General features: G+C 37.7%; 1 protein-coding gene across 4 annotated transcripts in view; it reads left to right on the top strand.

The window, feature by feature from the left end:
• The window catches only part of TRIO (trio Rho guanine nucleotide exchange factor), a 251,433-nt gene that overhangs the window by 96,718 nt on the left and 141,155 nt on the right, over positions 1–13,560 (top strand). For all 4 annotated transcript variants that reach the window (XM_032117844.1, XM_032117852.1, XM_032117845.1 and 1 more), the window contains exons 8-9: positions 1,199–1,330; positions 6,322–6,552. In XM_032117844.1, coding sequence (XP_031973735.1) covers positions 1,199–1,330; positions 6,322–6,552 — 363 coding nt within the window. The remainder of the gene's footprint in view (positions 1–1,198; positions 1,331–6,321; positions 6,553–13,560) is intronic.

Below are 13,560 nucleotides of genomic sequence, written 5' to 3'. Positions count from 1 at the left end.
CTCCAAGAATTAAGATATGTATGGTGAGACAAATGGCTTGGTCTCATAACTTTTGAGTCTTGAACTTGAAATGAATAGAGGAAATGTATTTTACAGAGCTCACATGTGCTTGACTCTACGAGGTTTAACAACTATGAAAACTCCTAGAAAAAAATATTCTTTTTTCCTCTTTCCTTTCCTAGCATAGCAGGGGTTTAAAATTCATGCCCCCTAGCTGTGAAAAATAAGTCGGCAGAACTTCTGCTATGCGTATAGCTGTGATGGCAGTTTCTTGTCTGTCAAGACAGCTTAAACTTCAGGCATAACTTAAGTTGTCTGCAGAAGAGATTTCTGTTGCAGTGTCCTCAATTTCCCCTGAAAGGCTTGACTCAAGCAGCTATGCTGACATAGCTGTGTGCTCAAAGTTCAGTGCTAGTCCTAGGAGACCTCTGCTCAAGTTGTAAATCCCTTACATGCTTGCTGCTGTAGTAGCTTGCCAAATGGATTTAGTGTTTCTCTGCATGTAGACGTTAGTTCTTTGGGGACTGAGGTGTGAATTCACAGTGCCCTGGCACTGCTTTGCTTCCTTGATAACCTATTTCCAGCAAAAGGTAACTATGGAGTGTTTCAGTGAATGGTTCACCAGTAATTCTTTGTGTGCATGTACAAAGAAACATGGTTTTCTCTGAAGATTAAAAATAGATGAGGTGATAAACCTCATGATACCATGAGTGTCTGCACAGGGAGCTGATGGATAAAAACCAAGGGTCTGGACTTGAAAGCTGTAGCATGTTTTACTGCCTCGTGTAAACAAGACCTTAACTGGCTTTCATGTTTCTGAAATGGTAGGTGCAGGGTGAAGGAAACATTTTCTTAGCTGCAAAGTCAAGAAAAGGAGCAAGAGTAAACTTGAAGCATCAATATTGCCAACAGTTGAATTGGTTCTGAAGACTGCCAACGTACAGCTAGATCTGCCTGTCTCCAAACTACTCAAAGAGTTTCAGATACCTAAAAGCACAAGTATAGTCAGACTTGAATATTTCTTTCTATTCTGGTATAAACTTTTGGTTATTTCGGAGAGAAATACTGTAAAGACTTTTCACTTAAAAGAAGTCTTTTCAGTGTCTGTCACACAGATTAACATCCTTTTGTGTATTACCATTGTGTGTGCTTAATGGTAGAACCCAAAATCAAGCTGAGTGTTTCTTCTCTGTTGCAGTACATGAGCAATGTGGACTCATGGTGTAAAGCCTGTGGTGAGGTGGAGCTTCCCTCAGAACTGCAAGATTTAGAAGATGCTATCCATCATCATCAAGGGATATATGAGCATATTACCTTGGCTTACTCTGAGGTCAGTGTCTTTCCTTAGATAAAATTGTGTCGTGTTAAGTTTGGATCATGAATCGGTATCACTTGTTGCATTGGAAATTAGCTGGAAAGTCAAGTGCCAAGCTTCTTTTAAAATTTCATATACTGTATTTTGCTACTGTTGTTCAAAAGTGGAGTGTTAAAGTCTTCCCCTTAATCTTTGGAAAGAAATTAAAAGGCGAGATTTAACCATGTGTGGTACAAACAACCCTTGGAGCACTAAGTACGTTTTAATTTGCATTTGCATACTGCTGCCTTTGAATAGCAGTGTGATACTAGTGTTTAAACATTTACTTGAAGGGAAGTTAGCTGGTGTCTGGGTTTGAGACAAGTTTAGGAGGAAACATCCTGTAATGAACATCACCTCCCCAGAAGACAGGTTTCAGCACTCCCTTCCCCACTGATAGAAGAGGAATTTCTTGGATGAAAGTGAAAAAAACTATATATTTAACAAGCAGAGTGCCGGCAGGGCACAGGAAACAAATGACTCTGTTAGATAATAAACCTCCTCGATGCAGAGAAAGCTGGTGCATTTAGAGTTCCCTCTGTAGCTGGCTCGGCCCCTCCCAAGGTCCAAGACTGGGATGCGGCATCCCTGCAGCCTCCCTGCTGGTCCAGGGGTCCAGTGATCTAGTTCTCAGATCACAGCTGGGCTGAACAGTTCCAGAGGAAGAATTAGTTTCAGAGGATTTCTTGCCTCAGCTAACAGGCTGGCTAAAAGCAGGGAGGTGCTCCCTCAGCTCTGCAGTGGTGAGAACATGGGGGAGTGTGTATGAGTCCTTGAACACAAACTGTGCTGAAGAATTCGCCTGGCTTCTCTCCCCCCTCTGCTGGACCCAGCTTAAAGCTATGGGACCCATTTGTGGGCATAAAGCAGACAATAGGGAAATACAGTATTTTCATAAAATCACCCCAAGACAGCTGGGCATTCTTTGGGAAGGTATTCTGTTGGCATGGATTGCTCTAAGTGTGTTTTGAAAATCCACCTCTGAAATGGCCTCACAAAAAAGGCTTAACCACCAAAGGATGTCATTTGAGAAGCCAGAAGGTAATGCACTTAGTTTCATCAACCTCAAAGACACTTAAATGAGTTAGCATGCCTATGTAGTCAGCGTTTGTAAGATTAGCATACCTGTTACGGTATCCCACAGTGGTAGGGAGGAGAAGAGAGATCCAACAGGCAGGAATTGTGCAGCAAGATTGATTTATTTAATTATTTTACAACTCTTTTATAGACTTTTTTCTTCATAGTCTGATTGGTCAAAGGATCAGCCACCCCTTGGGGGTAATTGGCTAAAATCCTAAAACATCCATTGTCAAAATATTTTCCTACGATACCATGAACAAGGCTCTGCAAGGTTGCAGGTGTTCGTAGTTTATTGAACTCTGCTAATATCTTCCGTGAGAGAGAAAAGTATCTCACGGCACTGGAAAAAAGCAAGAGAAAATCTTGCTAGCAGCAATATTTGTATCCACACATACCCTATGCTGCTGCTCTAATCTTGGACTCAGCACACACTGGAATCATAATATTTGTCACTATTTCTAATAGTTGTATTTACAACTTAAGATAAAATGCTTATTCTGAAGGTGGCCTAGAAAGTGATGACTCAACTATCTTTTTTTGTTTTCTTTCAAATTTTGAGTTTTCTCTTGTGCTTTACTTACCTGAAATAAATGAGTATTCATTTCGCTATTATTAGCTAACAGGTATTTTCTGCATTTCCTGCTTTACTTGTCTTTCTTTCTTCTGCTAGGATTGTTCTCATTGTGGGGTAAAACTGTTATTATTCAATTGGACTGATGTTGTTCTGGATTAAATGCAGTTGGTTTTGTACTCATAAAATTACGTGTTTGGTTAAATCATGGTAAAAAAGATCAGTGGACACAGGGATAGCTTAGGCCACAGCTTGCACCTGTCTTTAAAAGGAGGTCATGTGGGTTTGAATTAATGGTTGTGATTTATACATTGCATTAAAGCTAAAACTACTTTCTGATGAGCCAGCTTCATTATAGGAAGTCTGGTCACATTTCATTTAGCAGTAAAGGAGGGTAAGATTGTTGCTAATGATCCATCATGTTGTTAGCATATCAAAACCGTGTTTTTTCAATACCTGCGACCTTAGGGCCTGCATAAATTTTGTGACCATTAGTCAGATGTCCAGAGTTCACGAATTCTTGTTCTGTGTTAACTACACATTGGTATCCCTGTTCTCTTGCTCTATGCCATCCTGCTATGTCAGTTGGTCTAATGACATACTATCACACCTGATAATATTTGTGATTTTACTACACATAACTGTCTTAACTCATTCTTGAAAGAATGCTTTGTGGTAAGGTTTCTTTTCTTCATTATCAACTTTCATCATTGGGATGGTCCCTTTTTAAAACAAGGGACAGAGATGTAGCACGTTTGTAACAGATTTATGTGAAGAGAGGCGCTCGGGTGCATTCTTCATGAGATTGCAGCAAGGAGCAGGAAGGGTAGATCTCTCTAGAATGGTGATAAAGCACTGAGGTTGAAATAATGGTTTTTTTTCTACTTGGTTTGAGTTGGTTTTGTGGCTTTTTTTTTTTTTTTTGGTAGGGATGTGACTGGACGAGCCTGCTGTTAAGTGCAAATAAGTACTGTGGATTAGCATGTTAAATACTGTTTGCTTGCTGGTGATGCATAAAGAAAATAAATTGGATGAGTAGATTATAGGATTGTTTTGGCAAATACCTTGAAAATTTATTTAGGATTTCAAAGCTGTAGCTTTTGACTTCAGGATAGCTAGATATTCTAACAAAATCTTCACTGGTACTGCTCGAAGGAAAAAAAGAGCACTAAATGCCTTTCTTCTGATTTCTGGTCATTACTTTTCCCCATCTGGTAAAAAAACCAGCTGTGTCTTTAGCAACCAGAATTGGTGCAGTAGTAATAACTGTATGTGTATGTACAAGTTGTCTTCCTCCTCTGGGCAGGTAGTTTTATTCAGCGTTTTTCAAACGTGCATTCCTTTTTGAAGATTGATGGAGGCGTCTTTCTGTGTCAGGATATTACAGGACTATTGCTTATCATTATTAGATGTATGACTTCATTTCTACTACAGTACGGAGCTCCTTTCATTTTGTGATGAATGAACAGTGGGGGAAGAGAGAGAGGAACACTATGGGAATCACAACACTGTCATTCATTTTCAATTGCAATGTCTTGACAACACGACTTGGTTGCAAAGTAGAAGACAGTAATTTCAAGAAAGTAAATGCTTTTAAGACGAGACAGTCTGATTTTGCTGAGGGTAATTACTGTGCATTACTAGTAAAGCAACTTACTAGCTTACAAGCCGAGGTAACTGGTGTGCCTGATAATCCAATAGATGTGCCTTAAATGAAGTTATATATATAAATAAAGTTATACATCTCACTAAAATCTTAAGGTAGGTAGGCATGCACTAGGAAGGGAGAAAACTTTTGTGTATTAACTCCAAAGGAAAATTTGTGCACAGTCATTTGTTTATAAAGCTAATAAACTAATTGCATCAAGGGGCTGTCACAATTATTTTTTTCGCTTAGATTTTATGGACTCTGAATGGATAATTGAAGTCCATTATCTTGAAATATTTGAAGAATTTACAAGATAATTCTTTTGGATACAGAAAAGAAAAAGATATCATTGTAACTGTGCTATGGACTATGCATTTTTTCTGCTGACTTGACTTTACAGGAGCTACTTTCAGAAGTGAGCTTTGTTCTCTGTTGATGCTCATTACTAAAATGAAGGAGCTTGAACTGGAACTAAGAAATTAACTCCCTTGTAATCTAATTATTAGAAAAGAGTTTTCATTTATATCTGTTTGACTACTGAATAACAAATTTAAAATGTGCCTAGACTTAGTAAAAAGTTGTTGAAAATAGCCTGCGGGAAGGCCTTGACAAATTTGCTGTTTCTGACATGGTGCTGATTTGATGGATTCAGGCTACTGTTTATACTCCAGTCTTGTGGTTTCAGATGATTTTTTCCCTGCCTGCTAGATGAGCTGTTAGAAAAGTTCTTTACAGGTAGTTGAATGATAGTGAATTGTAACAGTTCTCTGAGCTTCATGCTAAAAGTGACAGAGTAAACGCCAATGAAAAATGCTTTTAACACTAAATGTTATTAGTGACCAGACAAGAGAGGATTATTGCTTTTTAATTAGCATGCAAGGTAAATCTGAGTATTTCTGCTGTGGTTTAAATCAGGGAAGACAACAGTTAGAAGTGACAAATGTTTCCTGTTAGTATCAGTAGTTAAACACATATTAGAAAACAGTATCTTTCTGTGCTGCATGGAAAGGGTTTAAGTGATTTAATCAGAATCAGGTTTTCCCTAACAGCAGTTTGCCTTGGCTTACCAGTAACAGTAATAATTTAGAAGTCGTAAATTGTGTTAGATTGAATCACGTACTAAGTTTTATATCTGTTGGTTTAAATGTATTTGTCAAATTAATATTAACCTACAGAAAGTAACCTCCCTCTTCACCTTTACAGCAAAGGAAGAGAGAAGTTGTTTTGGAAGGCTAATTCTGGACAAATGCTTAATTTTAGGTGTTCCGTTAACTAGGGAAAGAGTTGAAGAATATTTATTCTAGGTTAGATTTGACTAGTTTTTAAAAAAAAAATCCACAACAACAACAAAAACCTCAAACCAAACAAAAAATCCCAACACTCTGAAGAAAGATCACTCTTAAAGTAATGAAATAATGGAAAGACAGGCTGTTATTTAGAAGGGTGCTGCTTCTTAAAATTATTTTAAATAGAAAGAGAATATATAATTTTTTTTCTTTCCTATTACAGCTGCATGTAGGTAATCATTCCTGCAGTAAAACGGGTCTTTGTCATTGCTCTCTGAGTTCTTAAAGACATCTAAAACTGGGAGAAGGGGTGGGGTACAAAGTAGTAGCCCAACAAGCTTTTCGGCAAGACGAGTAATTCTTCGTCCTTTCTGGTGGTCAGGTGAGCCAAGATGGGAAGTCACTCCTTGACAAACTCCAGAGACCTTTGACTCCTGGGAGCTCCGATTCCCTCACCGCATCTGCCAACTACTCAAAAGCAGTTCATCATGTCCTGGATGTCATCCATGAGGTATTGCATCACCAGCGCCAACTGGAAAATATCTGGCAGCATCGAAAAGTCCGCTTGCACCAGCGGCTTCAGCTGTGTGTTTTTCAACAGGATGTTCAACAGGTAGGTTTTGTTTCACTTTGTCTAAGTGCCTGTGTGTTCTGTCAGCCTGTGATTTCGAGCTGATTGCACTGACAGGTGAGTTTTGACTGCTAAACCCCATGTACTTTTGTACAACAAGTGAATAGTTGCCTGGGATTGACTGAATGATACCAAGTTCTGTGTATTATCAGAACTTGGCTATTCGCTCTAATGGATAATAATTATATTTGTAAGTTAGCTCTACTTCATTTTTTTCTGATTTTAAATTAATTTATTTACTTTAAGTCATATATGATGAAGATTTTTAGAATAGACAGCTATTCTGAGTTTGTGCTGGTAGCTGACCTTCACATTCTAGGTAAAATTCCGGACTCAAAGTGTCAAAAAGCTTGTTGTTGTAACATGCAAAAAATTAATAGTGTTATTCTGTAAATTTTTCGGTTTCAAATCCTCAATACTTAATTGACTTAATAGTGTTTCTTTAAAACCTCAGAGTAGTATACTAAGGAGTTATAAAAATTACAGATGAGATTACTTTCTGATAATAACACTGTTCTTGACTGAATGGTTAATAGCTGCTATTTTTTTATTATAGTGTCAACATCCTTAAAAGTTAGTAGTTATGTACAGGCATTAGTATCTCTGACATAGCTTTGCCTTTTTAAAGTAAAACAACATAAAATTCCTCAGTTGATGGATTTTTAATAAACATAAAATGTTAGTTTTGGACTGCAATTAACAGAGACATTACTAATTTATCCTTTAATAGCTCATCTCTATAAAAGAGTTAAGATGGCCAGTATTTGCTGATAATGTTCTTTCATTTCAGTGTAAAAGTGTTCACAAATCACAGCTTCTCAGTGGGGTTTTTAGATAGATAGCCATACATTCTGGTTAAACTAATAATTTTTCTTCAAAATTAGGTGCACTTTCAAGCTAAATTTTTTTGAACTTTTCTGTTCCAAGAAGATACTGGATGTGGGCAGTTGGGAGTGAAATAACTGATTTTCATCATTTACCGTAGTTGAAAAAGGTAATTTAGGCAGATGGTGGGGAGACTGAGCAATCTTCATAACTCAACTTTCTTCTATATCTGGTGACTATCTCATCATGTAATTAAAGAAAATAGCTTAAATGCTTAAGCAGTAAATTACGTAAAATCTTCAAAACTTTATTACTTAATTTTATATCTAAAAAGAGGCATACATTGAATGGCAGGCTGTTATCCAGATTCTCAACACTGAGATGTGACAAAAGATGCAGAAAGGCATGAAAAATATTAGCTGACGAAAAAGTAAAAGAAAGCAGAGGGAATGTTATGAATGGCCAGCAAGGGCTCAGAGAACCGAAGACTCCATTCATTATGCCATTGTATAAACCCTTGAGGCTCTCCATGAAGCTTACAACGTAAGCATTGTCTAGTCAGGATGGTCCAGTGCTGGTACTTGCATGAGTAGTCAGTGAGTGAAGGGCCTACTCAGAATATGCTGTGATTCTGTGATGAGGCACATCCCGCAAATGAATCACCTCTTAAACTGAAAGGGCTTCATCAGGAATCTTCAGAATTTGAAATTAACACAGTAGTTTGATTCTCAGGGAAGAATGTAGGTCCTCTCAGGAGTTTGGTGCCAACAAGTACGGATTGGATGGTGGAACTTTCTCCTCTAGTTTGAATTCAGTTCAGGTAGGACTTACTGAGGCAATCTAGGCCAAGGGATCTCCTGAGGTAATTTGCCAGGTGCATAATTCAAGTTTCGGGCCTGTAGGCCAGGCTTTAGGCAGTTTATTTCCTGGGGGAAGGTGTTCATTAAATGCTGCAGAGAGTCTAACTGTACTGCTCTTACTCTTTGCCTTTAATATCTTGGGAGTCATAAAATGCTTGTAGGAAATTCTCATTTTCTGGTCCATCCTAAATCCTGGTTCCCGCTGTAGAGGAGTTAGCTCTCAGACTGCATTGTTCTTTGAAGTTGGCAAATAACCCTTCATTAGACTCAAGTCATTGTGCAGTCACCACCAGGTTCTTCAGCAAGATGCTGGATTTTCCTTCCCTGTATTAGTCATCAGCCTTTGGAACTGCTGCATTTAAGATGAAGTAGTCACAGATTTGAAAACAACAAAGTGGACAGATTTACATATTTTTATATCTTCTAGTATCAGGAATGTGCTGTCCCAATCATGCCATGTGGATTGTGAGTACACTGGAAGTTTTCAGTATGAACCAGTTGCCTCAAGAACGTTGATCCATATTGACTTATTATTCAGTACATGCCTTGCCTACTGGTTGGAGAAGTTTCTTTCATCCTGCTTATTTATGCCTGTGGTTTCTTTATATGCTTTGCAAGACAGTCATTGAATTAAGGTAGCAAGAGATCCTCTTGACAGTTTGAAGTTGCAGCCTTTTGTGCTAATGCACATCTTTATCAGCCACATGAAATTCCAAGCTAGATCTGTACAGAGGTGCAGCCCTTGCTTGCCATCTGCCTAAGCCCGTCCCATAGTATCCAATAGTTACCACTGCCACAGATTGAGTTGTCCTTTGGTTTATCCCTGTAATGACTGTTAATTTCTGAAATGCTGCATGTGGAAGAATAGCTCCCTGTTAAGTTGCTTTAGCTTAACTTTACAGATACTGGGTATTTTTGGCGCTGCCTTATGAATCATAGTGTGAATTTTGGTCACTGTTGCCTTTCATAATACAACTTTTCATACTTGGGTTTCAATGCAGGTCAGTCTGTAGGACAAGGACAATCAACATCCATACCAGATAGATTAATCCAATAGCCACAGCAGATGTCTTAGAGATTGTAGCTCGCTCAGCTTTGAAAATTTATCTGGGGAAAAAAGTGATCTTGGATAACAAGGTTCTTTTTTCTTGCAAAACAGAAGCAAACCAACTTTATCAGATCATCTTAATTTATCTGAGAAATGTTAGTTTTTCAACTGAATAATCACGAACACCACTCAGTGCATGAAATTACTGTGGTTTGAGGTATTAGTTAAATTTATATCTAAGACAGTTCTGGAATAGTTTATGTAGAACTCCAAAGCAACTTTCTAAAATACTTTAGTTTTTGTTTACACGTTCTCTCTTTGTTCAAACTTTAAAAAATTCAGTTAAGATTGATTTAGAAACTTAACATGAAAACACCTTTTAATTACTGTCAGTAAAGTTAAATGTGGTGGGGATTTTTTTATTTCAAGATAAGCTAAGTGTGGCTCTTTTCCACTGTTTATAGTTAATTTGCACATAGTGGCAAGCAACCAATTGCATTGTGAGTGAATCTGTAACTGTCCTTTAGCATGAGTCTGTGATTTCCTCCTCCTCCCTCTGCTGGCTTAATGAAATAACTCAGTTCATAGAAGTGTTAAGTGAGTGACAGAGCTGAGTTGGAGGAGGGAATTGGCCGTGTTGAGCTGGTACTTCACTTTGTGTTACTTGCACCTTAGAAAGCTCGTTGGGTTTTTTCTTCCGTCTTGCATGTTCTTGTATACTGGGAAACTGTTTCTAGTGGAGCTTTCCAAATCAACAAAAGCATTGTGGTGAGATCTGTGTACATCGAGAATCATCTGCTGATCTTTTGAAGCAAGTCGTAAGGAAAGTAGCACATGAAATCCCAAAAATAGTAGATAAGTGAATTACAGAAAATCTGAAATTTGAAATGTGAAAACCTATGACAGTCTTAAACTGAATGGAATTCTGAGTTTGATTTTAGGTAGCAGAAACATGCTAGGAGATCTAGTTCCTGGTTAGTTTGTATATTAACATCTAAAAAGAGGGTTTTTATTTTAATTTTTAAAAAATGTCTGGCCACCAGCACTCAATTGTGTATGTAGCCCTTTTAATATAAACTATGCCAGTAAAAGTATGATTTTATATTTAAGAGTTAATAAGCTTACCAAGTAGATAATACAGTCAGTCTTTCACTTAAGGAAAGGAGCTGACTGATTCTGATATGAATCAATAAAGCAGACTTCAAACAGCAACGTGGACTTTTGTTCTTCTAGGCCATGAAAGGTCAAAATTGAGCGTAAAGATAATGTTTCCAGTACAGTGATACTGCTGACACTCGTATGATCAGAGTTTTGGTGCCTGAAAAACTTTCCTGATAGCTTGCAAGCCAGAAATTAATAAAACATGCTGGTAGAAGGTGTTTTGAGGGGTTTTTTTTGGGCAGAGGGGGGAAAGTTGTTTTTTTTGTTGTTGCTTGGGGGGGTTGTTTTGATTTGGTTTGGCTTGGTTTTTTTTCCCCCCAAAAAATACATTTATTTGGTCATAGCGGGTGTCTTCTCTGTCTGTTTTGGATAAATGTGCTGCTTCTTCCTTGATCTGCCTGCCTCAAGACAGGTTACAGTCACTAGTTTCAGCCTCGAATAATGAAGGGCGGGCCATGAATGCTTGCTACTTGCTAGCATCACCATGATTTCACTGTGTGATTCCCATGTGGCTTTTGAAGGCGGTTCCAGTGTAAAATGGTTCTTTTTTGCGAGAGACTATTTCCACATTTTAACTATCCGAAGATCAGAAATGCAGAGTTCTCCATCTTCCCCTTCTCAATGGTATGTCAGCAGCAAGTAAGTGGTGGAGATCAGAAAAGTGAGTGTATGCAAAGTAGGTAAAGGGTGAGGGGGGTGAGGAATGGATAATAATGTGGGAAAGACTGGTGAAAATGAGCACATTGAGTCTGCAAAAGATCAGATTTACTTCTACAAGCAGCGTATACCACATATTTTACAGTCATGAGCAATGATTTTTTTAAAATGAAGCTGTCTTTCCATAGTTTCTTCTGTTGTATATTCTTTTGGGAGCTAGAAAAGTAAGCATTTTTCTAGATCCTGTGTTGGGCATAAGGTTGGTTTTGCTGAGACTGCAGTAGAACTTTAATTGCATCATTAAAGCAACTTGCCGTGGTGGAGGATGATACTATTCACCCTTTCACTGGAAAGTGTTGAGCCTCTTAAACTCCTAGGTATTACTTAAGTACAGACTGAATTCCATTTACTTTCAGTGTCGGTAGAAGAGTCCTTAGTGGGTCAGTGTGATGATTTCTGTAACTCTTACTTCTCCCAGGAAGAGGAAGAAAATGCGTAAGTTGTTAAAAGGCTAGTATCAGTGCCAACTAATGGCATTGTCCTTTGATTGAAGTGGTATGCAAAGCAGTCTCTGATGGGAAGAGCATACCTTGACTCTGCCTCTATGTGCTGTAAAATTCCCAAGAGTGCTTCCTCAGTTTTGTTAAGAATCAAGGTATGAAGGCTAAGCACTAATGAGACTTGTATTCATGCTGATTTCACTTACAGGCAGTAATGTTTCTCTACTTGAGTGGTTTATGTCATGATCTGTGTACTGGATTTCTATGACAATTTCTTCCCTTGAGAAGTTATTCAGCATTATTTGGAGCAAAAATCATTCTCCCTGGACTGCTTTCTGCTTTTCATCCCATGCTTTCTGGGAGTGATTTTGCTGTTGATTTCATTTGTTAGCTTATAATTTAGTAGTCTCCAGAGTCTGGTCTCTAATTATGTCATCCAAACCTATCTCTTTTTAGCTCTTTTTATAATGGGGAAAGTGGTCTCCTGAAATTAGTCAAAAGTATTGGTAATAACTGAGGCCATGTTTAGCTCCTCGCTCTCCTTTCTCTGATCAATACTTTACCTTGAAAGAAGAAAATGAAAACTTGCATTGACCTGAAACACAATAATATTCTTCTGGCAATACTTACTAGGAAAACAAATATTACATAAGTTAAGGATGGAGATTTGGTGAAGTGTTGGTGATTTGAAGTGGCTGTATTTTTGTGGTATTAGGGAATTGTTTGTTGTTTTGAAGATGTCCAGTAGGAGAGAGCTTGCAAACAGAAAAATATTTGCATGGTCAAGATAAATGAGAAAACCATGTTTTCATTGTTCTGCTAAAGAAAGCATGGATGCTTTTTATGGGAATAGTGTGTGGGATTACATGTGTACTGAATGTAGTAATGAGTGATGTTGCAAGGATGGTTCTTAAATCTGTTTGGAATAAAACAAAAAGTCTAGTTATACTCAGTTATACTTTCACTGCAAGAAAACTGGGGAGAAAACCTCACTCAACTTCAGGAATCAGAGTAAAGGGCACTAGTAGATAAGAAGAGGCAAAGTACAGGCTTTTGAAAGTTATATTCAAAACAAACTAAAATATTCATGTTTTAAAGAAAAAGGAACTCTGAAGGTGAATGCTAGGTAAGGTATTCCACACCACTACATAAGTGCTGTATAGATATGGATCACTGACTTAAGAAAATTGCTTATGTGCTGTTGTTTTAAATTCTGAATGTCATTCTTGAACCTTTTGAATATCTTCCAAAAAACTGAATACCATATGCATACTTAACTAATGGATTAAGGTATGGCTAGGATGTATTCATTTGAAGAGAGTTTGCATGATTTTGTTCATTCACTCATCAGAAATTTAGTATGTGTGCAGGAATCTTTCGTTAACTGGCAGGAACTAATTGCATGTAAAGTTTTTACTGTTGATAAAGCTGTCAGCCCAGTCATTGTGGTAGAAGCATTAAGGTCCTTAAAATGTCTTTTGTTCGTCACTTTTTCAGCTATAAAATTTACAATAAACAATTATGTCTGATGTTTTGAGGGGATAGATGCTTCTTAAGAACTGGGGCATATTCCTCCATATGCTCTGAACACAGACATTTATCTCATAATGATTTCAACTAATTTTTCTTGTATTAATTAGTTAGTTACTACTGAATCTTTCTTCTTGACTTAATAATATGTAGAAGGTGAAGTGAATTGTCATCTAAAGTAGAACTTCACTGTGTTAATCACCAGCAATGTGCAAGCTTCATTAGTGTTACCTTGCTTAAAAATGTCAGCTGAAGTTGTAAACAGATTAGAGAGACCCTCACAAGGGGTCTCGCCACTTGGATCAGATTACTGTCAAATTGATGAATGTGGAGAAATGAAGTTGTCCTTGGTAGGCTTCAAAATACAGATATAATCTGAAATCATACTATTTTGCCAGTTTGAGCTAAT

Source organism: Corvus moneduloides, chromosome 1 (genome assembly GCF_009650955.1).
Source record: "Corvus moneduloides isolate bCorMon1 chromosome 1, bCorMon1.pri, whole genome shotgun sequence".
Lineage (NCBI taxonomy): Eukaryota > Metazoa > Chordata > Aves > Passeriformes > Corvidae > Corvus > Corvus moneduloides.
The sequence above is the reverse complement of the archived record's forward strand: the minus strand, read 5'-3'. Positions and strand labels throughout refer to the sequence as shown.